The 26,524-nt window shown below is 34.1% G+C and overlaps 1 protein-coding gene across 3 annotated transcripts in view; it reads right to left on the bottom strand.

Annotated features, from left to right (window-relative positions):
- SEMA3D (semaphorin 3D) overlaps nucleotides 1-26,524 on the bottom strand; it is a 214,417-nt gene that overhangs the window by 118,778 nt on the left and 69,115 nt on the right. For all 3 annotated transcript variants that reach the window (XM_009002554.6, XM_078342090.1, XM_002751650.8), the window contains one exon: nucleotides 20,842-21,032. In XM_009002554.6, coding sequence (XP_009000802.1) covers nucleotides 20,842-20,992 — 151 coding nt within the window. In that variant the 5' untranslated portion in view covers nucleotides 20,993-21,032. The remainder of the gene's footprint in view (nucleotides 1-20,841; nucleotides 21,033-26,524) is intronic.

Here is a 26,524-nt window from a genome sequence, read left to right as displayed (position 1 = left end):
AAATCCTTGTTTCAAGTGCCTATGAATAATATTCAATTATTTTTAAACTTGAATTACATTGTTAATTACAAAATGAAATATTACTTTTCATAATGAGTAAGAGTATGAGTTTTAGGTCAAGGCCACCAGGGCATTATCCTGGCCTCATAACTCATTGGCTGTGCAATCTAGAATGAGTCACTTAACCTCTCTGTGCCTCAGTTTTCTGATCTATAAAGTGAGGATAAAAACAGAAACAATGGAATAAGCATGTTGGTGTGAGGAATAAATGAGTTAATATGTGGTCAGCATTATGAATAGTGTCTGGCACATAGTAAGTGCTATGTAGCTATCAGCCATTATAGTGATAATGATCTATTTTTAAAAGTCTATACAAAATGTATAAGAAGGAAATCGTGATATTTCTCAATTCATCTCTTGATGATTCAAATAGGCAATTTATATAAAGTTCTTAGAACCATGCTTGATAGATAGGAAAAGTCAATAAATATTATTTTGAGTATGATAACTAAATTCTGCCTTGGGCCAAATAAGATATATTTAAAAAGCATGTATCTTATCTTCCATTAAATCAGAATTAGTAAGATGTAATACCATCTCTGCATTTTTCATGATGATGGCATAGTATTAATATGCTATTAAATCCACAAATATTTATAAGCATTTAGTGTGTGTTAAGTGTTGAATATGGTGTTAAGGTTGTGGGATTAGTGAGGCTTGTTTGCAAGGGGCTCAGAGATCAGTGTGGGAACAAATATGTAGATAAAACACAACATCTGTGAAATAAATTCTAATACAAGTATATATGATAAGTCTTTAAAATAAATCATTATACATCACCTTCTAAAAGGAGGTGATATTTGAGGACAGTCTTGAAAGACAGGTATAATTTTGAGAGGAAACATGAAGAAAAATTTGTTCCAGGTAGAATGACACTAGGCTGTACAGGGCACATGTTACTTTAGGTTACACATACTTACTACACTTTTAATATATCTCCTACCCTAGAGTGTGACCTCCGTCAGGGTAAAGACCATGTTATCTTTGGATTTCCAGCACCTAGCTCATAATCTGAGACAAATTCAGTGCTTAATAAATATTTCTAGAACTGAAGAAATTTGCTGTGCTGAAAAACAGGAAATACATGGAGTGTAAAGAAGTGAGACTAGACATAAAGCCAGCATCTAGATGATTACAGGCTAAGATGGCAAGCTGAAGAATTTGGTTGTTATGTAGATGATTGGAAGCTACTAAAATCTTTTATTCAGAAAAGTGGCAAAAACTGTAGCTGAGTGTTACAAAGATAAGTCTGGCTAAAGTATTCAACACGGATGAGAATGGGGAAAGGTAGGGTCAGGAACACTATCCAGAAGGCTCTGAAACATGGTGAGTCCCTGATTATGGCAATGAGAGGAAGAAGATGGTTAAGAGTTGTGTATGTTATTTTTTGTCTTTACTTATACAGTGAGAAAAGAAATATACAGTTGACACAGTCATTTGTTGCATTTTCTTTCATCATAACCAATTATATGGGTTTTAGTTTGAAACCAACTTGACAAGAAAAAACAGCTGAAAAAATAGTGACTAACCTGGGGTATTATCATTTCCAAATGATTTAATATTGCCCTGTGACAATGCTAGCAGTAAAACGATTAAACATCCTTCAACAATTCGTTGTAGCCAAATTAAATAATTAGACTTAGGCATTATATATAAAAATTTCTTAGGCTGATGCACACATTATGAAAAGACTTTGGGACAGGGATTGGAACAGGTTCTCTTTTCCAATCAGCTTATCTTTCTTGCATTTCTGCCAAATCAAGCAAAGTCATTTCAGTTTCCACAGGATTATCAACCAAAACAAAACAAAACAAAATAGTAATTTTAGAGCCTGTATCTTAACACATGAAGCTAAGACTCTCCCTAGATTTCACATATCAGAAATGGGTGCTGACTCTGCTAGGTTCAAACTCATCAAAGTTGAAGACTAATAATTTGACAATATACGTCAGAGCTTTAAAAAGAAATTATCCTAAACTGAAAATTCTTGGGCATGTGATTTTTGAGACTGTCCATAGTTTCAAGCTTTTTGGACAGGAACTTTGTTTTTTATTATTTCCCTTGTGTAAAAGGGTGAGTGTGTTGCTTCACACGTGCCATTGAGAGGAGACCAGCTCTGTGCTTGGTTAAACAGCCCCACCCTTCCTCGGGATGTCAGCAGCACTTACCTCTATGTCCTAAATGACTCCTTTGTTCTATCTCCCTAAACCTTTGACCTAAACCACCATAATTCTTCCTTCTCACTGTTTAGCAGTGCATTCTCCTGTTACCTTGTTCCCAGTTTGTAATCTTAATTACCCAGATGTTCAAATTCCCACTTTTGTGCTAGCAACACACTCTTGAAAAAATCATAATCTCATTATTTCTAAAATTAATGAATCAAGAACATGGTTTTTTTATTTATCTACTTGTTTAAATATAGAAACCATTGCATATTATGGATTATGATGGACAGATGACACAGAGAAGATATTTTTCAGCCATTATCACTAAACCACCATGGGACAATGGAACAGTTCTGAGGATCCAATTTCCTATAAACAACATGAATTTTTCACATTTATATCTATGTCTACAATTTTTAAAGAGTTCCTGCACTTGTCTTTATTAACACCTCTTGATGTCTTACCAGAAGTCCCAGGTAAAATTATGTTTTCCACATGTCAATAATCATATCTAAAATAATTTCTCATTGCCAGTGCAAGAAAGTGAGTCACTACCCTCCTAAAATGTGATATTTGCAGGCTAATGTCACACCTAAGAACACCAGGTATCTGCACGTGCTGGGAAGACACTGATTACAAGTGTGACACACGCCTTACCTCATGGAACGCACAGCCTAGTGGAGAGGAAATACTCATCAACAACAAAAATGAAATACACTTGTGACAAAACACAACCATACTTAAAGTAGTAGCCATTAAATATCTTTAATAGTAAAATGGAAATATCTTTTTTATTTATATTTCCTTTAGCAAGCCTAATAATGCTATCTCACTTTTCTCATCTCTAGGTGTGTAGAGAGACCAAATGAGTTCTCTGCATTAAAATCTTAATACTTAATTTTGGTAAAATTAGGTATATATCAAATAACAAACTATCATTCACCTGTTTTTCTTTTTGAGACAGAGTCTCACTCTATCACCCAGGCTGGAGTGCAGTGGTGTGATCTCCGTTTACTGCAATCTCTGCTTCCTGGGTTCAAGCGATTCTCCTGCCTCATCCTCTCAAGTAGCTGGGACTACAGGTGTGCGCCACCACACCTCGCTAAATTTTGTATTTTTGGTAGAGATGGGTTTTTGTCATGTTGGCCAGGCTGTTCTCAAACTCCTGTCCTCAAGTGAGCCACCCGTCCTGACCTCTCAAAGTGCTAGGATTACAGGCGTGAGCCACCACACGCAGCCTCACCTATTTCCTCCTGATTGCTGCCCTGGTTCCTAGGAGCAGATAGTGTCTAACCTTTGGGAAGAACAGAAATACAGTATGAAACAATTAGAGCTACAGAATTATCTTACCGGTACTTCTGTTTGACTCACATGTTACCAATTCGGGGAAGTGCAGACTGGTTAAGCAGGCTTCAGATTATTGACTTACTCTCAGTGGTGGAGCCCAAAAACAATGAATCTCCTAATTGACAGTCACATGATCCCCTATTTGAGGGGAAGGCTAAGGATTAGGTAATCTCTGCTCTTATTTGAAATACTGTTGTTCTAAAAATAATTCTTTGTATCTCCCTTTGAGTGTCCCTTAATACAATTATTCATTCAGCCTGAAGAAACATTTGACCCGATGGTCTATATTCTTCCGTTTCACCCCAGAAAGGAAGGGAGTGGTGAGTCATACCGAATCTAATAAATTTAGGATTAAGCAACACAGACTTCCTTAGTATTTGAATGTTTAATGAACAAGATCCTATAAACTTGAAATCCTGCATTTATTGCCCGAGTTCCCGAACTGGGTGGAGCTGTCAGTTTCTCTCACGAGAAGACTACATAGCTAAAAAAAATAAATAAATAAAATTTAACTGGAAGGTCTTTTTTTTTAACAAATAAGGAAAACAATATTATGAAAGACAGAAATTAATGGGAGTAAAAAGAAAATCAGCTTTGGAGAAACTTAAATTCCAATCTAAGGAGTAAAATTCCTCAGCAGAGAAACTTTACAACTAAAAATAGATCCAGATCAAAATATAGTCACCTTTCCCTGCCATCTCAGGATATCCAGCACAGATTCTTAACCTAAGCGCTTTTCTTTTTCCTTCAGGAAATAGCAGTTTTATCAGTAGGTCTATTCTGAGGTTTCTTTAGTATAGTCAGATCTCCAATATATTCTCTACAAAGCTGTCTAAGTAAAGAAGTTTCTCTTTAAGCCTTTCAGCATCCTTTCTACTTCTGCCTTCCCCTTAAATTCAGCATTCTCCCCTGATCTCTAAAGTCCCAGGACTTTTTATGCTGACCTAGTATCACAGGATCACTTCTGTGGAGTGCCTCCGAAGCTTCTTCCCATAAAATTCCAAAAATACTACATCTTTTTGTCCAAGGCAAGGCACAGATTCTCCCTTATATTTAATACTGGGAAAATTAACTTATCTTAACTTGGCATCAGCTGACTTCCAACATGTGTTCTGAGGCTTGAGATCATGTGAAAACATTCTGATTATCAAGATAATTCATAATTCACCTCTACCAACACAAAAATACCAATGCTTCTCTGCTGTGTTCAGTCTCCAAAGCTAATTGTTCAAAGCATATAAAGAAAAAATATTAAACCTAAAAGCCCTACGAAAAGTACTTCAAAATTTTGGGTGTACATTATGTTATTATTATGCTCTATTAGACATCATTATGCTATCCACGCTAACCATTATCTTCATGCAAATGCAAGTTTAAGTCAAAAAGAACAAAAATCAAATTCTCTTGCTCTTCTGTGATGGAACGTTAGAGATCATTCTGTTCCTTACGTCTTAGAACATTATCTATGTCAATAATAAATCAGATGATGTCACATAGGAAAACAAATTAAAAACCAATTAAGCCTATTATATCATAGGGTCTGTGTTCTTGCCAGGACAGGATGTGGAGTGGGTGTGTGGCAATTATACACAGTCACATTTCTGACACATCCATACTTTTAAATCACATTTTGTTCTTATTTGGCCAGATTTCAATAGTGGATGTTTTATATAATCCATTATTGTGAGATTTATGAGTTAAGGAGTAATTTTACTTTGAATGAGTCCTTTTAAATTTTCAAAAGCTTTGCTGTGATCTTTTTTCTTATTGGCCTGTAATAAAGGTTAGTGTTATAAATATCTACTACGTTTCCAGAAAAGCAATGTTACAATAGAATAAACCTCCTGATAAAAAATTGAGAGTATCATTCTGAGCAACATTGATACCACTTTGACAATTATTTTCATAGCTTCCTTCAAGGTATTCAGAATTTCCCCTTCTTCAAGTTTTAAAGAATACTTAAAATTAAACACCATGTTACAAGTATTTCGTATTTGTTTCAATCGAGTATGTAAATTTAATGTAAAATACCTAAGAAGTTCTTAATACAACATGTATTACTGACTCTAAATAATAGACAAATATGACAATATGACAAGAGCAAGTAATTCCTGAAGCTAAGATCAGTACAAATTCAGTGCAAATTAAGGAATAAAGCAAAAAGTTATGTGTGTGATATAAAACAGATAACATTATTTTATAATATTGTTTTACAAAATTAATTCTATTAATTAAAGTCAAGTATACGTATATTAAAAAAAAAATTCTAAAAGGCATATGTGAAACTTTTCAATTCTGACCAAAGTCACAATTGAGATGTCTCATGCCAGGTGTATTGGTCTGTTCTCATGCTGCTATGAAGAAATACTTGAGACTGGGTAATTTATAAAGAAAAACTAGTTAAATAGACTCACAGCTTCACATGGCTGGGAGGCGTCAGGAAATTTACAATTTTGGTGGAAACCTCCTCTTCACAGGGCAGCAGGATGGAGAATGAATGCAAGCAAGGGAAAGGCCAGATGCATGTAAAACCATCAGATCTCATGACAACTCACTCACTATGAGGAGAACAGCATGGAGGAAACTGCCCCCATGATTCAAGTAAGTCCCAACAGGACCCTCACAGGACAAGTGGGGATTGTGGGAACTACAATTCAAGGTGAGATTTGAGTGGGGAAACAGTCAAACCATATCACTATTTGTATTTCCAAGCCTTTGAATGTGCCTTCTGTTTTTCTTGGAAGCTGTTCAAATCATAGCCTCTCTCTTGCTATTATGAAATTTAAAATAATTTGCCAGAATACACACACCCACACCCACACACATATATAGTTGATTATACTGGGCAGTCAATGTGACATTTTATCTAAAATTGATTTTTCATAGATTCAGGAAAATTTCAGTTTGGCTTTTGATCTAGAACAAATAAACATCAATCGTCTGTGAGATTTTTCTCTGGATGAAAGGTCTTTAATCACTTGCCCAAGGAGTAGTATGCTGATAGAGATGGCAGAGAATTTGCATCAGAACTTGCACATATATGTTCAAGATGGAGATTTAAAAATATCATCAAAGAATATTGTTCTCCTTAATTTCAGGCAGTATTTAGTGGGTATAAGCAATGAAATAATGCATTCCATTTATATATCATCTCCCTTACATAGTTCCTCTCTCATAAAATGTTAGTTCTCTGCTGATGACTTCAAAATAAACACAACCCTGTCACCTCTCCCAAGTGTTCTAATTTAGAATTTGCCACAGCCTGCTAGGTATTGTCAATTTTTCCTCTGATCATCTGATCTTATTGATATGAATGACTTCAATGAGATTATCTAGATCCAGTTTCAATATTTCTGAATTACTTCTACTTTTTCTTCCTTACTCTTCTTTCTCCCACTTGCATAATCCATCTCTCTAAGTCTGTTTAACTTCCCTCACACAACATGCAGCTAAATTTAAAGCCTTAAAGTTTCTATCAAGCAATTTTTTTATTCTCCCTTCTTGAATATTTATTCCCTTTGACAGCCATAGTACTACTTCTCTAAATTACCCTAACACAGTCATAAATTGTCTTTTGCTACACTGGCTCTCTGGCTCTCCCACCGATCTCTCCCACCTGATGCTGCCTATTTCATTTTCCCCAGTCACAATTAAATTAGGTCACCGTCATGATAAAATTCTCCAATACCAACATACGCTTCATTTAATAAATTTTAAATTCCCTTCACTGCTCAAAGTTCAGTGTCATATCCAAACTCTCCTAAATTCTTTTAAACATTTGGCTTTATTTATACTATGGCACTGGTCTTTTTGCAGTTATTTTGTGGATATATTTTGTCCCTTAAAAACACTGGAAGCCCTTGAAGATAAGAAAAATATCTAAATCATTGCTGAATTTCAACACCACTAGAGATAAGTCTAATAAAGTTTTAACTAACAATATTTTAAACTAATGATTCTTGTTTGCCTTGATTTATCTACCTTCTATCTAAATCAGAATTTATTACAGTCCTATTAATAATATAGAGAAGTTAATGTGCTATTTAGAGACTCAATTTTGTAATAATGTTTTGCAATCACGAGGGGTTCCTTTTGTTATCTCTATGTGCTCACATGCATTGGTGGGATCTCTAGAACATTACTTTTCAGGTTGTAACATGCATTCTAGGATTCTTGTTAAAATACAGATATTTTTATTTAGAAGTCAGGAAGCATATCTGAGATTCTGCATTTCAAACAAGCTTTCAGATTTTGCTGATACTAATGCAGTTTGAACCATATCTGGGGTAGAAAGGTTTAAAACACACTGTGGTCCTATTATTCTCGGCTTGCCTGCATTAAAGAACTGAATTCCTTCATTCTTCCTCACACTAGTGTTTCTCTAAAACCTTTACCTCATGGTGTGCATTAATTTATGCAAGGTGGCCAAAGTATATTTTTTCCTTTTACAATTCTAAATTGGTCAAGTGTGTATATCCCTAACTAGCTTATTCCTTAATTGCTAGAAGTGATAAATGACCTGCTTAAACCAATGATATATAAGCTTTTTCCCCTTCAGCTTTTTTAATACAAAGAAGTGAAGTACATTAATTTAATAAGCATTCACTTGGAAAAAAGGTGCCAAGATGAAGATCCATTGTAGACTTTCATTTCAGACATCTCTGCTATCAGTGGTAGCAAAAATTCTATGCAAAATGCTTAACTACAATTATATTTTTAAAGACCTGAAGTTTTCTTTATATATGATTTCAATTAATTTAAAAATATATACAGTCTGTCTTTGAAATCTGTTACAACCTCCATTTTGTGGTTTGTAACATCTGAGGAACTTTCCCATTCATTATTTAATTTGATCGCCAAGAAGAACTTTATTATCAAATAAGAAAACCTAGACTCAGAAAGACAATTATTCTAATGGTGCATAGACAGTTCATGTACAGAAAGAGCTCCATCTTATCTTTATATTCTAACTCTAAGCCCCATCATCCATTATAGCTATATTTTATATTTTAATGTTTAGCATTACTTAGATAGACAAGACTTTTTCAAAAGATCTCTATTTATATTCTCACTGAATATTCCAACATACAAGTTTATTTCTATTGCTTCTTTGACTGCACTATTCCATCAGGATTACTGAAATATTTATTTTAATTTCCAAATTATATCTGGCTCACTGTGGCTTTAGTCAGATAAGCCCCTTTATGATCATCTTTATAAGTAAAAACCACTTTTGTCCTAATTTATGCCTCTTTTGAATTAGTAGGATTAAAGCAGTATGTTTAAAGAATTCTTACAAAAATGCAAACTGTATATTACTAGTTCTTAAGAAACGAGAGAAGTGTTTGTCAAATCTTTGGTTCAAAAAAGACCCAATGACATTGTTTTTAAAACTGTAACTGAACTGATATGTATACACATGTACTGAAAAGTCTCACTGTGAAAATGCCTTAAATAAAGCTCCAGAAATTAGAGCCAAATTTAGGGAAGTTTAATTATAAAATGAGAAGTTGTACATAAACTTTTATCTCCTCAATAATTTATAGAATAGTAAACCAATTGCACACAAGGTCTATTCAAAAAGAGTGTTTTCCACCAAAAGATAGTTGATTGGACTTCATCCCAGCCAAAAGTGCCTTTAGATAAACTATGTCCTTTCTAAAGTTATACCCACATTTAAGCAAAAACAAAGACACAACCAAAGTTCCTCAAAGTCTAGCTCTCCTTTACCTGCTAGGAGTTCATAGATGATCATGGTAGCCCTTAGTGAGTTTATCTATCTTCTTAATTCCAGGAAGGCTTCATGTATGTTTGTATGGCAGTACGTATCATATATTACCTTATATTATTGGATAACTTCCACCACTCTGTGAAGCTCCATAAACCAATAATGTTTAGAACTGTGTTCTATATGCAATGTTAAACAGATTTTAATTATTATTAAATAAAGGGGTTGCATACAGGTAAGTTGCATTATTAGCGAAAACACTGTTGAACTAAAAAACAGTGAGCATAGATCCAAATATCAGTGTTTTTTTTTTAAATAATCTACTTATGTGACCCTAGGGTTATTATTTAATCTTTCTGGATTTTTGTTTTCAAATATTTATATATTAATCTACTAAACATATATGGTGCCTACAGCCTGTATCATTATATCACACTTAAACATATTCCTTCTAGAACTCTTTTTTATGTTTAACCTAGCTTCCCTTCTAAACAACAGTTGGAACTGATATATATATATACACATATATATTATTCAAAATAAGCCAATTCTATTAATACATGTTCTAAATATACCGTTTTTAGAAAAATAATCTCATCAATAATTTCTTCGATACATTCAAACATGTAGATTATATGCATGTCTCCTGTATCATCAATTATTCTTCTAGATTATTTCAATTAAAATATAAATATGCTGTTATTTCTTGCATCTAAGAGTCTCTCGATTTCTTTGCTCCTCCAGCTAATGCCTATGTTACAATTATCAAAAATATCCTTAAGAGAATTATCTATACTCAATGTCTCCAGTCCCATGCTCTCAATAATCCATCCTAATCAGGCTTTGGCTGGCATACTCAGACACTGCTTTTATCAAAGTCAACAATGAGCTCACTTAAATTTAATGTTACTTTTTAGTTGTCATCTTCTAGATGCATTAGCTGAATTTGACACCACCGATTATCTCTTGCCTTTTACTTTTTTCATTTAACATCTTCTGTACTATAACTCCTAATTTTTCTCCTATATATGTGGACATTTGTTTTCAGTTCACTTTGTAGTTAATTATTCCTTTCTCCAATCTCCTGACTTGATAGTAGAGCAGAAGTCAATTTTTTGAATTCTGCTTCATCCCTTAAATATTTGACAGTCTTGTAGATTTAAAAATATCTGTTTGTTAATGACAAAATGCACATATCCAATTGACATCTCCGTGAACTTCAGGGTTATATATGTACTCAAATGCCTCCTTGGCATCTCACTTAGATATCTAATAGCCTTCTCAAACAGAATATGTCCACATGTGCTTTTTCACAAAACTACTTCTTCCACAATATTTCCCACTTTAATTAATGGTAATTCCACCTGAAGACCAGGAAAAAAAACCCCACAAAAACCAGGGAGTCATATTTGACTTCTCTCTGACTTTGTATTCAGTTCATCAGCAAATCCTGTTGGCTGTATTGTAGTATTCTCTTCTCCTGCCTCTCCACTCCTATCACTTTGTACTACAGACCATTAATTCTCACATGGATCATTACAACAGCCTCAGACTTGGCTCCGTATTTCTCTATTTCTTTCTTCCTGTATATTCTCAGCACAGAAATAAGAATGATTCTATTATTCTGACAGTCAGATCATGTCAGACTGTGCTCAAAATTCTTCAGTGGAATCCCATAATACTCAGACTAAATGCCAGCAGTAGAACTAATCCCTCCTCCCTTCTGTTAATTCTCTACTTAGTCAATTTCTTCTTTCTCCTATCCCACAGGTTGTTCAACCATAGCATCTTCCTTAGGATCCTTAAACATGCCAGACACACTATCACTCCAGGGCCTTTGCACTTGATGTTCTTTCTGCAAAAATATTCCAGATATGTGCATGACTTGCTTAAGCATTTGTGAAAATCATTCTCTCAGTGAGTGCTTTCCTGACCACATTTGATCACTACACTCCCACAAGTACTGTGCTCCCTTTCTTGATTCATTTTTCTCCATAGTGATTCTCCCTTTTTTCTTGCTAAACAATTCACTGCTGTATCATACTAAATCCAGATAACATACATATTATTAGGCAAGTCAAATCAAACAAGTTAGGTGAGTCAAAAAACTGAAATCTCTACTTGAGACACATGCTAAATTTCACAGCTAAATAATTTGTAAATGTAGAAAAATATATAGCCTTACTCACTCATTTTTTAGAAGATTCTGACAAAACAAAGGACCATTCTATCAGGTAAATTAACCCCTAGTTGTAAAATAGGCAGATAAAAATTCAAAAGGAAAATTTGAAGTTTTTCTTGTCATTAAAAACCCATGTAAGAAATTTTGGAGATGTAAAATGTAATTACTACTATTAGAAGTTATTGAAAATAGTTTGCTGCCAAATAAACAATGGTGAAAATTTTTATTTTTTATATTTCGAATTTATGCTCTTGAAAATGTAATGTTTTCCTCAAGGGCATGGTGAGTTGACAATAACATGGGCCTTGAACTAGATACATGCATGCACACAACTTGTTTCTGCTATTTAATAGCTTTTTGCTTTTGGGCAGGAGATTTAGATTCTAAACCTCATATATCTTATCTATAAAATGATAACAATGAAAACATTGGGTATGAAAACAATGGGTATGAAAACATTGTTGTGAGACTTATATATGATAAAATTTGAATAGGGTACCTGGGCCCAGTCATTCTCCGGCTTTGTAGTTTTAATAGGACCTATAACCTATTATTTGAAATAATATTCACCTATTTGTTTCCTTGTTTACTCTTTGTCTCCCTAACTGAAAAATAAGTTCAAATGAAACAGTGACTTTTATCTAAAACAAATGCCTGGTAAATAGTGATTCCTTATTACATATTTGTAGAATGGGTGAATATATGGTAAATATTCAATGAGTTATTTTCCTTGCTGATGATTTATACCTATCTCATCTTCTTGTATTTTCCAAACAAATAATGTTACAGACACCAGTGATTTCTGAGTATAAATATCCCCAACACATTCAAAGTCCTTAGTGATGATTGTGAGATAGAAAATATTTACAGTATTGTCCAATTTAAGAAGATCATCTCTCAAAAATTATTTTTACAATTGCAACATAAGCTGTAGAAGTCACTATGAGAAGCCCAATTTGCAGGGCAATATTTATGTAATAATCATATAATACAAAATCTGGAAATATAAAGCATTCTGACCTCCATGATTCCTTACTTATTATACCAGAAAAAATAGGCATAAATATGCAAGAATTCACAACATGAACTGAAGGGAAATTTAACAATAGAACCAAAGAAGCAAGCTCCTATGGATTCAGAGGTTTTAAGCTAAGTCTTTATTAAAGAGCATTCTTTGGATAAAATGGTTGTTACAACGCTATTGTTCTTTAAGAAATCCTTTAAAGAATCTCTCAATAGGCTGGTGGCTCATGCCTGTAATCCCAGTGCTTTGGGAGGCAAAGGTGGGCCAAGGCGGGCAGATCACGAGACCAAGAGATTGAGACCAGCCTGGCCAACATGGTGAAACCCCACCTTTACTAAAAATGCAAAAATTAGCTGGGGTGGTAGCACACGCCTGTAGTCCCAGCTAACCAGAAGGCTGAGGCAGGAGAATTGCTTGAACCCAAAGGCGGGGGTTGCAGTGAGCTGATTGCACCACTGAACTCCAGCCTGGCAATAGAGCGAGACTTCCTCTCAAAAAAAAAGGAAAGGAAAAAAATAATTCCTCAATATTATCTTGCAGCTTTTCCAAGCAGCTAACTCTACTACCAGAGATATTGCCTGCATCTTTGGTTTACAATGAGAGGTCATGAATTATGAAAAGCAAAGCTGATTTTATGCTCATAAAAGTTAATTATTTTTAAAACCAAAATTGCCAGGCACAGTGGCTCATGACTGTAATCCCAGCACTTTGGGAGGCCGAGGCGGGTGGATCACAAGGTCAAGAGATCGAGACCATCCTGGTCAACATGGTGAAACCGCATCTCTACTAAAATACAAAAGATTAGCTGGGCATGGTGGCACGTGGCTGTAATCCCAGCTACTCAGGAGGCTGAGGCAGGAGAATTGCCTGAACCCAGGAGGCAGAGGTTGCAATTAGCCGAGATCGTGCCATTGCATTCCAGCCTGGGTAACAAGAGCAAAACTCCATCTCAAAAAAAAAAAAAAAAAAAAAAAATCAATTTTTTTCTGGCTGATTATTTTTAACTTCACTTAATACCAGTGTGTTAGTGTGCAAGCACAGAATTTCAGACTCTCAGTACTGTCTAAGCAAAGGATAGTACCAGCTGATCTCAAGTCAATAAGTGGTCACTAGAGAAAAACAGAAAATGCCAACGCAATGTTGTGATTCTTATCTTAGAAGCAGGAATGTGGTAGATAAGCAATTTCCCTCACAGTAACACGAAATTAATTGTGTCATAGCTTTTTAAAATTCAGGAATAGGCAGCTTTTAAAAGATGGTATGTCAGGATTTGAGCTACCTTCCTTCTAAAGTACTTGACTTTATAAAGAAGAGGTAGATAGAAAAACTTGAAATTCTTGGAAGTGAATGGGAAATATATGCTTCATACTGTTGAACAACTGATGATTTCTAAAATGAAGATCCTGCATTCCATAAAGTGGTTGAGAAGACATGTGTTATGAGCAGGAAAGGATTATCAATAATTCTCTTAACAAAGTTGACTACTCTATTATTAGCATACAACCTAGAAATGACTAAGAGTGTTGGTGAGCTGGTTGGGAAGTGTGTGCTGAGGGTGTGTTGGAAGATACTTAGGATTTCTGTCGTGCATTCAGTCTCTGCTACTGACTACCAGCCTTTGATATGTGGACATTGTAAAACGTCTGAAAAAATTATAAATTTCAAACAGATACTGAATAAAAGAAGCATCAAAAGAGTAGACTTTTTTGCACTTAATCTAAGAGAAATGTATCAATTCTCCTTATATATAAGAACAAGGTGCTGAAGAAATAAAAATTTAGAGAAAGATAAATAAAAGAAGATTATTAATTCTTATAGAGTTGGCTCTAAGGCCAAAAACATACATTAACGCAAGCTGTTAGTTTCAGATGATAATTTATATGTTTGAGTTAATATTGAGAATCACTCTTCTATGAAATTTGATTATGAAAACAAGTTACCACAATTGACTTAAAAAAAAGTCAGTTTAGCAAAGGGTATAAAATCCCGCAAAAATCAAATAATCTCTTTTGACTTCCCAGTGATTTTAAAGAGTACATGTAATCTTCTTCAACCCCATTTAATGTTGACAATTGAAAAATCACATCATCAGTTTCAGTCAAATAGCTGCATGATGCTTCTGTAAATTTATTCACTATGACAGGTAAGTGCCTCAGGAAAGAAATACTCATGTTCATAGTGAGAGAGGCAGGGTTAGAATCTCAGGCTCTAAGTACCCTGGGATTGATCCAGGAGTTAAGCCATGAACTAAATTTGTGACCCTGGCAAATTGCTCAATTTCTCATACATAGGAAAGGGATGATAATACCCATCTCACAGCATAGGAATGAGATAATTCACATACAGTCCTTATGTCAATGTTTTGCTCATTATGAATCTTCAGTGAATATTATCAATTAGTAAAATTTATTTGCAAGTGTGATTTTTTTTTTGCTTTATCCACATTTGTCAATGCAGTTTTTGTGATATTCACTGTAAGAAACCATAGTTTCCCCTTGTATGTCTTCAATTCCTTTAGTTCAAACTTTCTATATCCTTTTTTAATTGTTTGGCTTTTGATATTTGCTTTCTACTCCTTTTCTTTTTTAGGCAATTTTATATATAGGCAAATGGACAGACTTTATGCAATTTAATGAGTTTTGACACATCTGTACACTTGGGTATTCACCATCTCTATCAAGATAGAAAACACTTCTATACTCCCAGAAAATTTCCTCTCATGTCCCTCTCAGTCAATCCTCTCTGCCCCCAACAAGAAAGACAACTGTTCTAATATTTTTAAACCATTGATTAGTTTTACCTGTTCTGGAACTTAAATGAATGGTAAGTGCATGTTTAATAGTATAAGCAATTGCCAAAAATGTTTCCAACTTAACTCTCGCATTAGCAATGTTTGCGAGCTCAAATTGTTCCACAGATTTGCCAATGTTTGATCTAGTCAGTGTTTCATATTTTTAGCTATTCCAACAGATACGTAAGAGTATTTCATTGTAATATTAATTTGTATTTACCCAATGACTTATGAGGTCCAGTATTTGTATGTGTTTATTGGCCATGTCTATGTTTGTGAAGTGTCTGAATAAGCACTTTACCCTATATAAACTTACTTTTTTATTATCTTTGTTTCAAAGAAAGATATATATATATAACAATTTATATATATATATTCATAGACATGTATACACATATGTATTTAAATACTTGTATATGTATATAAACACATGTATGTATATACATATAAATTATTTTATATATATGTATGTATGTATGTATGCATGTATGTATTGTATATTCAAGTCTTTGCTCAGATATGTTTTGTGAATATTTTGTAGCTTCCCTATTCCTCTTCTTAATGATGTCATTGGTAAACAGATGTTGTCTTACTTTTGCTGATAATCTAGTTTAAAAAGTATTTATGGAAATTCGTTTTTCTGTCCTAAGATATTTTTGCTTACTCTGAGGTTCCAAAGATATTATTCCATGTTTTATTATAGAAGCTTTAGAATTTCAGCTTCCACTTTTTGGTCTATGATCCATTTTGAATCCTTTTTCTGTGTATGATATAGAGTAAAGATTGAGGTTCATTTTTTTCCATGTTGATAGCAAATTGTTCCTGCACCATTTGCCTTCCACACTGATTTGAATAAGTCTCTTTTATAAAAAGTAAAAGATTATATAAAGTTTAGTTGTGGCTGATTGTATTTTATAGTGATATCTACAATACCCCCCATGCCACAGCTCCTTACATATGTGACTTTGACACTACTATCACTGAGAAGTACAATCTTTGTGCTCTCCTTTTAAAACTTAGTGACGCTTTCTCACATTTCAACCAATAAAATACTCTGCAACTAATTCCATGTAACTTCTGAAGCTAGGTATAAAAATGGAATGCAATTTCATCTTTTTGTTTTCATATGCACTTGAGGCCCTGAACAAGCCCAAACTACCAATGTGAAAAGAATCCCTCAGAGAATCCTGAGGTTACATAAAGGGAGACATGCCAGCCAGATTCTTACTGTTAAAACTCCAGCAATTGTTGATTACAACCTAATTAAAGAGTACAAACCAGAACTACTCAGCTAAGCCTTTCCAAATTCTTGACCCAGAAAAACGGATAGATATGGTAATTGTTGTTTTATTAATGCAATTAATTTTATGATGGCTTGTTATACAGCAACAGTCATCCAAATTACACCTTGGTTTTAGAAATGGGCACTGATGTAACAAAACCTAAAATCCGTGGCTTTAAAGATTATCTTTTACCCAGGTAAGGTGGCTCACTCTTGTAATCCAGCATTTTGGGAGGCTGAGACAGGCAGATTGCTTGAGCCCACGAGACCAACCTGAGCAACACAGTGAAACACTGTCTCTACAAAAAATACAAAAACTAGCCATGCCTGAGGGCTCAGGCTTGTAGTCCCAGCCACTCAGCAGGCTGTGGTGGGGGGATTAGTTGAGGCTAGGAGGCCAAGGCTGCAGTGAGCCAAGATCTTGCCACTGTACTCCAGCATGGGAGATGGAGCAAGAGTCTCAAAAAAAAATTTTTTTTAAACAATAGAGCTTCTAAGAATTTAAAGATAACCCATGACAATCACACAAAGAGCATAAGGAATACAAAAGAGCTTTCTAGATATGGCTTTGGTTTAATGGAATGTATTACAAATTGATACGTAAAAAACTCAAGCATTCTTTATATTGGATGATTCTTATTTCTCTAACTTTAGGTTTACTGAATGTTCTTCTGCTAACTCCAATCTTTAATTCTTGCAGTAAATTTTTAATTTCAGATATAATTTTCATTACTAGAGTTTTTATTTAATTTTTCTACATCTCAATTCTCTGTTGAGATTCCATATCTGCTTATTCCTTTTGATAGCATTGTATTTTACATTCTTGAACTTATTTATAATAGTGATTTTAAAGTCTTTATCTTCTAATGTGAACATGTGCATCAACTCAGATTTGCCTTCCATAAACTGCATGTTTTCTTATTATCATTAAAATATTCTGTTTCTTTGTATGCCTAGTAATTTTTATTGTATCTTGACATTATGGACACTACATTGTTGAGGACAGGGTTGACTTGGGTTTTCTTATTTTAAAAATTGTTATGATTTTGCTTTCTGGCAGATATTTGAGTTTACTGGCAGATATTTGAGTTTACTGGAAGATCAGTCCGATCCTTTTGAGGCTTATTTTCATATTTTTAAAGACAGGACTAAAGTATCCATTACAGTAGGAATAGAACAGCTGAGCTCTTACAATATGAGCCTTGTAAATTTGTTTAAGGTTTTCATAGATGCTTTATAATAGATCTTTGTCAGATACATACTTTGCAACAATTTTCTCTGATTCTGTTGGTTGTCTGTTGACTCAAGCCTGTTTATTCACTGTCAACTGTGTGTTGATAGTTTATTTTCCTGTTCAGATGCTCTTTTGTTTAATTAGATCCCATTTGTCAATTTTTGCTTTTGTTGGAATTGCTTTTGGCATCTTCATCATGAAATCTTTGCTCATGCCTATGTGCTGAACCGTATTGCCTAGGTTGTCTTCCAGAGTTTTTATAGTTTTAAATAAACAACCCCACTAAAAGTGGTCAAAGGACATAAACAGACACTTTTCAAAAGAACACACACATGTGGCCAACAATCGTGAATAAAAGCTCAGCCTCACTGATTATTACAGAAATACAAATCAAAACCACAACAAGATACCATCTCACACCAGTCAGAATTGCTATTGTTAAAAAGTTAAAAATAGCAGTTGCTGGCAAGGTTGTGGAGAAAACGAAATGCTTATACACTGTCAGTGGGAGTGTAAATTAGTTCAACCACTGTGGAAGACAGTTTGGCAATTCATTAAAAATCTGGAAACAGAAATGCCATTAGACCTAGCAATCCCATTAGTGGGTATATACCACCAACATATGTCATTCTGTTATAAAGACACATGCATTTTTATGTTCATTGCAGCACTATTAACATTAGCAAAGTCATGGAATCAACCTAAATGCCCATCAATGATAGACTGAACAAAGAAAATGTGGTACTTATATACCCTGGAATACTATGCAGCCATAAAAAATGAGAACATATCCTTTGCAGGGACTAGCATAGAGCTGGAGGTCATTATCCTTAGCAAACTAATGTAGGAAAAGAAAACCAAATACCACATGTTCTCACTTATAAGTGGGAACTAACTGATGACAACACCTGGACACATAGATGGAGACTATCAGAGGGTAGAGGAAGGGAGGAGGGAGAGGATTTAAAAAGTAACTAATGGGTACTAGGCTTGATACCTGGTTGATGAAATAATCTGCACAACAAAAATCCATGACACAACTTACCCATGTAACAAACCTGGGCATGCACCCCTGAACTTAAAAGTTAAAAAAATGACCCTTGCAGCATGTCACCTGAGTGCCCCATGTTTTAGTGAAGTTTTAAAATTCTGAGTGAGCAGAACTCCTATATCATTCGGTAATCCTTGACCTCCGATATTTCAGCTCAGTATCTTGACTCAGCTCACAAATTCCCTGTTTGCCCCAAATCCTTTTGGAGTCCCACCTTTAAGTGGATTTTCTTTTTTTTTGAGACAGGGTCTTGCATACAGTGATGCAATCCCAGTCATTGAAGTTAAACTCCTGGGCTCAAGCAATCCTCTTGCTTCAGCCCCTTGAATAGCTGGCATTATAGGCATGCATCAGTGGTGGCTTCTTCCTTTCATCTTTGCTGCCTATTGCTCAATGTTTAAGAGTAGTTGCTTCATATAGTTTATCTAGTTGAATAGTTGTTTATGGCAGGAGGTATAATTCAGTACTTTTTACACTGAACTGGTTAAAAGCCTTGACTGTGTTTTTTATTTAGAGTCTAAACCTTACTATAACTGGTAATGTTCATTTTAAACTAAGATAATTTTGGGGGAATGACAGAATATTGAATAGATCTGTAATTAAGAAATGGACGACACTCAACACAGGTTTTAGTTATTGATTATTGCCAGGCATGGTGGCTAATGCCTGTAATTCTAGCACTTTTGGAGGCCAAGGTGCATGGATCACTTGAGTTTAGGAGTTTGAGACCATCTGGCCAACATGGTGAAACCCTGTCTCTATTAAAAATACAAAAATTAGCCGAACGTAGCACCTGTAATCCCAGCTACTTGGAAAGTTGAGGTGGGATAATTGCTTGAAACTGGGAGGTGGAGGCTGCAGTGAGCCGAGATCATGCCGTGCCCTCCAGTATGGGCAACAGAGTGAGACTTTATCTCAAAAAAAAAAAGGTTTTAATCAGCGATAAAAATATATCAATAAATTATATTTCATAATGTAATCAATTTTCCCAGATAAAAACATCTTAGATTATAAAAAAATCTTTGAATTTAAATGAGTTTGATACATATAAACACATAAAAACTCGAAAATATATAAATTAATGTTTTAGTACATGACATATACATTCTTAACAAATACCAAATATAAGATTTGTAATGGATATAATGTGCTAATTCAACTTACTCTTACTTAGATTTGACATCTAATTTTCTTTTATTATTGGTATTTTGTCTATAAAATATCATCTTAAAGATATATTCAAATTGCCAGTATAGTTTTTGCCTATCATATTCAGAAATAAAGAAGTTTGATTCTCTGTATATCCCTTTTGTTTCTTGAGGTATTAATAAAGACCAGAGTACATCATAAAGGAAAACTAAAGTAAAAAAATCTTTGGGCATGAAACTGGACACAGAAACACACAAAGGTGACCAACCATAATTTGCATAAACTTTGCTTTTATATCAAACATTTAAAAACAACTAGCTTAGCAGATTTCATTTCTTAGCAAAGTTTTTCATCTATTTATATTTTAAACCTTTCACATTGTCTTTTTCTATTATAAAATACATATATAGTTGAGAACTTGAAGCTATCCTGCTGTGTTAAATTCTTTTTGAAAATATCTTACTGTGTTTTTAAAAATTCTGCTCTAACTAGGAAGAAACTAATTTGTAAGAGTTATGTGAAATTAGTTAACATTTTTCTACTTTTAGGGATGTTTTGTTTTAATACAAAACTGATTACCCCTTGCAGATCAAATGGATTATTATAAATAGTGGGCTGAAAGGGTACTTGAATAGCTTTAGCATCCTTTTACTCACAAAAATAAATAATTGGGGTTTGTGTTCTATAATTCTATTTTTATGAAATGATGCTAACAGTGTAAACATTTCACAGAAGTCAATATGATTTTCTAAATAGAAAAAAAGATAGCAATCAAAAAAGACATTTAAAAGTAGTAATAAACAATTTGGAAAATATTCATATATTTACCTTTGTAGGTTAGCTGGAGTCTTGGAATATTTTGCTTAGAAGTGCCAATGACAGGAAGAAATAGCATGGTCATGCTTAGCATCATCAAAGCATGAAAAAGGTGAAAATCTTGGCTTCTGGCCTTCAGTCTCTCGTCTTTATTAGCATTCATGATGAAAACAGTGTTCACTTTCAAACAGTGTTAATTTAATCTAAAAAAAATTAAAAAAAAATCTTAAGAGAGTAGTTGGCAGATTTTTCTTAAATTAGTAAATTATAATTTTCTGGATGTAGATAGAATTTTAAAAATAATGTTTCCATCTCTCATTTTTTGCTCTTACATAATAGTTATAACAGAAATGAATCAGAATTGGGGAATAAAATTAAGGACAGGCTTTGCTCAGATGTAGAAATAAATGTACCACTAGAATTTAAACTATTTTGTTATTTAACACTTTTTCCTTGACTAAAGTTGTTTTTGTGTTTTGTTTAAGCAAATATCTGAAGAAACAACTTTTTCCATAACTTGAATTATTTGATCAGATGAGAACACTTTCACTGGTAGAAGCCTACACTTGCCCCATATCATCCCCAAATAAGATCTGCCAACTAAAACAGACAAAAGCTGTCATGTTGAGACAAGTTGTCTTGTTTCTGAGTTACGAGACATTTTAAAATTCCACTTAAATGTGAGAAGCTAAATTCAATTTTCTCAGGGCCCCAGTATAGATGTTAGGCCTGGAACAATGCAATCTTACCTGAACCCTATATTATTCCACACAGGGGAGTACTCAATAGAAAAACAAATTGTAAAATATAAGGGTTTATAAGAGGGAGGAGGTGGTAATTAACTGGGTTGCCATAAATAAGCTGACTTGATTGTTTTCCATAAGATGTTGAGTAAATCAAAACTTGTATTCCAAACTAAGTCTGGCAATAAAAGTTACAAATCATATTTATTGACCATTTATACGTACCCAATACTTTTTTAAAAAAGTGCTTTATATAGATTAAATGATTTAATTTAAAAACAGTCATAAAGGGTGGGTAATTATTTATCTCATTTCACTGATGAAACAAAATTGAGGTACAGAGTTAAATAATTCTTCCAGGGTTACATGGCAAGTAAGAGATGGTTGAAATCAACACATGATCAGAACTTTAGCTAGACTCTGCTTTTTTCACACCTAAGTCTTCGGGTGCTTTGCATTGTGGTAGAATCTAGTGATCATCAACTCCTGCTAGAGTCTTCAACTTCTCTTTCATGTTAATTAACTTCCTGCTGTCTTAATAGGAAGTAGACCACAGAATCAAAAATTTCTTTGATGATAGATTTTTTGGTGATAGCTTAGGTCATAATAAAAGAGTATTAGACTTTAAGTAATTTTCTAATTAGTTAATATTGAAAATAAATATTGTATGCCTATATGGTTTAGTTTTAAGATAAGGCCTAGCTGCTATGAACTTTGGGCAGCTGGGGTCAGTGAAGGATCCCAAGATGGCTGGGTGAAGCTTTCTCTAAAAACCATTGACTGAATAGCTTTTGGGGAGACCATACCCCAAAACCAAAAGGCCATTGCTAATTCCCTGAAATCCTGCAATGAGACCCTCACCTCCAGGTTGGCTACTTTACCTGAGAATCCACCAGCTATCAACTGGGCTTACTACAAGACCAATGTGGCCAAGGCAGGCTTGGAGGATGACTTTGAGAAGAAGTTTAATGCCCTGAAGATTCTTGTACCAGAGGATAATATATTGCCCAGGTGGATGCTGTAGAAAAAGAAGATGTGAAGTCTTGTGCTAAGTGGGTGCCTCTCTCAAAGGCCAGGATTGCAGAATATGAGAAACAGATGGAGAAGATCAAGAACTTAATTCCATTTGAACAGATTACCATTGAGGACTTTAACGAAGGTTTCCCAGAAACCAAATTAAACAAGCAAAATATCCCTATTGGCCTCACAAACCAATCGAGAATTTATATAATTGAGTCCAGGAGGAGGCTCCGGTCCTTATATTACACATTCTGGACATTAAAAATAAAAATAAATATACAGTTAAAACAAAAAGAGAGAAGGCCTAATAAAGGATGAATTTTTCTTAAGTGAGATCAGCTCTTCACTGTACTAAAATGTCTCCCAGACTTTGAATATTAAGTTTTCAGTTGCCTTAAATCTCAGTAGTTAGGTCTCGGGAAGTGAAATAAAATCAAATTTTGATCTGTATTATTTTTATACATGATAAATATTTAAGGATAGACTTCAAATTTTATGTTGAATTTCTTCATGAAATATTAAACATAAGTGTCTAATAAATTATTTTTATTACACTCAAAGATACCTATAAGAAGTACTAAATTATTCTTTGTATATAATCTACCAACATTAAATTCTGCTTTTACACAGTTACTGCGTAGGCAAACCATCAAGTTGATTTAGACAGTCTTTCAATTATGTTTTATTAAATATAGAAAATATTACATATTTTATTTTATTCACATTTAATTAACATTTCCTGAAGTATCCACCTAATTAGATAAAATTTTGGTCAAAAAGAAATGTCTTTCTGTCTAAAAAACCTATACCATCAGCAGCACTTTGTGAAAATTTTAGTTTTAGAAATTTCAATTATGCATATTTTAATAAATCATTTTTAATAACATACAATAAAGTCCTAAAAATTATATTATTTCAAAGCCAGTTGGAACACATTAATGCCGTTGCCACAAAACAGTCACTTTAGCTGATCTACAGAAAAAAATTATCAGATTATATTTGAATATATGAGTTTTGAATCATTCAATCTCAATGCATTCTTGCAACTTGTTAGTTTGTCATTTATACCACTTACAGATTATCCTTAAAATTTTACTGCTTTTATACAAATTCCAACACAAGTTTTAAATATGCATATGTTAATATAGATATATTTACATAACTTCTGATGGTTTTTGAATATACCTAACATATGTTTACTTATATATATTTCTTATCAGTCATTGGCACCATATCTAAACACTGACAATGTATAAGGTGAGGAAATGAATAAGATTATTTTTCTGAAGGGAATGGTTGATTATACACAAATAAAGTGCCATAAAATAAATCTAAATAGAGACATTTATGATATGCTATGCAAGACACCTAGAAGAAGTATCGTATAGGCTTAAACAAGACAATTATACTTTCATGAGGACAGAGAAAGAATGGAAAAGCAGAGACAGTTCCAGGAAACAGTGAAGCTTGGTTAAGGACTCCTGAGCAGTGAGGCAGGCAGTGTGACAGACTTGGTTATATGACTATGAGGAGAAGAAGAGTGTGACATAATTCAGTGGCATAGAAGAGAAGGACACCAAAGAGAATCTTGAGTTAACTCTTAAATTTGCCTCAAGCATGTTCTCCTACCTAATATACTATGACTCAAAACAGTGCATGTGGTCACTGCATACTGCCTTTTGGTATTGATCAGGCATGCTGTTCCACCCACATTCAGCAATGCTTCTCTAATCCCATCACCCTGTTCCTTCTATTCTTTCCTGTATTCACATTATTAGCAGTACACTGATATCTAATTGCAGCAGACTCACAGCCTTGGCATACAAACATGTATTCTCCCTCCTACCCATACCCCCTGAAAAAAGTGAAAGGTAAAATGAATGTAGAGACTGAGTATATTAAATTTCTCATTACACGTAGTTTTTTTAGCTTCTGAACATGTAAAATACTTTTTTATGACGTAACAATGCATGTAATGTGAATGTATGTTTATATTCATAGGCAAAAGAGAGAGAACTTTCCATATGTGCATTTTATTAGCAATAATTACCTCAGTGCAGGACATTTCCTGGGATTTAATGGCTAGTTGGGGTTAATGGTTCCTGGCTATGCATTGAGATATCTACTCCTCCAACTGGTCATTAATCGCTAAGACATGCCCTGTGCCTCTAACATCGTAAGTTAAGAAGATTGATGTTTCGGTTTTCAATGAACAGTAGTCATACTGTTCCTTGTAACCCAACTCATTAATATTGTTAAATAAGTTAAAAATCAAAGCGCTGCTTTCCTTACTACTAAGACATTCTGAGAAGTACCTATGTGTGCTGAACCTGTACTTGGAGGAACAAAATAAAGCAAAAATCCTGAAACTGCTGGAACTTAAAATTACAACCTTTATATATTTTTCTACTATAAAACAGTCAAGCCCTACAATCTGCTGGTCCTGATTCTTTGTTTTTCTTCCCAACAGTCCTATAAATTCAATAGTTAATCTTTTAATTGAGATAAAGTATGGGTTAAATGTCTTGCCAACAATCTCTTCCCTACTCTATTGATATTTTGCTACCTTCTTGTGTGTGTGTGGGGGGGGGGGTTGTGTGCACATATGTGTGTATGTTGTGCATCTGGGAGGAATTATAAAGAGAAGTAGGTGTGATTTAACCTAAAGTGGGTGGATTTAGTGAATTGCCTAGGTTATACTGCATGCTACTGTCTGTAACAAGCTTGACCTGGAGCCAATTAACTGCATATAATCTATTCCAGATGTTCCCTGATACAAACAGCACTCTTGGGGATCTTCAGATGTGGAGCCAATAGGGAGTGTTCTGATTATGAGAGATTTTTACACAGTGTTTCACTAAATCAGAGATTCAAATGCTAATCTAACATCAAGACGGCCTTGTGCCATTTCCCTAAGGAACACAAAGAGTCCAGAACTTATTAGATGGATGGTAACTCATCAAAAAATTTATTTGAGGAGCAAGAGATATAAACTTTTATGTGTGAACTTCATTGATTTGCCTTATTTATTCCTATGCGTTTGTTCCAAAAGTCATTAAGGCAGGATAAGGTACTATTAGTGTGAAAAAATTGCTTCTTTGCATAGAGCAATAATTAAAATAGATGTCTTCATGCGTGAAAATCTAGAACTCTTAGATTTAGGATTCTTTCTCAAGTGTGTGTGTGCGCATGTGTGCGCGCGTGTGTGTGCGTGTTTGTGTGTGTGCGTGTTTGTGTGTGTGTGTGTGTGTGTGTGTAGGTTTGGGAAAGGAAGAAAAGAATCCCTGATTTTTTAATTTTATAAAGAGCTATTTGTTCTTTATGCCTTAGAGGTACACATAAAGTCACTTGAGAAAGTTTTAACCCAATTCAGGAAGCACAAGGAAATATGCCTATCTCAAAATTAAAAGCAATATCTGTATTAACTCACTTGGCCAAATTGCTGCTCATATTTTTGAGCTATTGTTTGATTATATGGTTTTCCTGTAGGATGCACAAGACTGATCAATTATTGGTAACATTACTTCATGGCAGGTCTGTGGACTTCACAAAAAAAAGGATTATAGAAAAAACTTGAAAGCCAAAGAGGTAACATAGACAAGCAAATGAGAAGTTTTATGTTACAGGGGATATTGTATATTCCATTGATCAAGTGCAATAATATCAAAGGAGGACTCAAGTCGTATGTTAAAAGGTCCACAGAATAGAGCTTGGAATGCTGGAATTTTCACTTAAATTTATTCCATCCTCTCTAAGTTTCTCCTCTGTGTATTTTCTAATAGGCATATAAAATGTCCCACTACTTTAGTAATATAGCAATTATTTGTTGAAAGCCTAATTGTCCATTAATGGACTTCATTGTCTTCAGATGCCATACATTCTCCATCAATTGATATATTCTAAAAGAGTCTGGAAGGCCATCTGACTCTTCA

The sequence above is a fragment of the Callithrix jacchus genome, chromosome 11, assembly GCF_049354715.1.
Source record: "Callithrix jacchus isolate 240 chromosome 11, calJac240_pri, whole genome shotgun sequence".
Lineage (NCBI taxonomy): Eukaryota > Metazoa > Chordata > Mammalia > Primates > Cebidae > Callithrix > Callithrix jacchus.
This window is presented reverse-complemented; position numbering and strand designations above follow the sequence as displayed.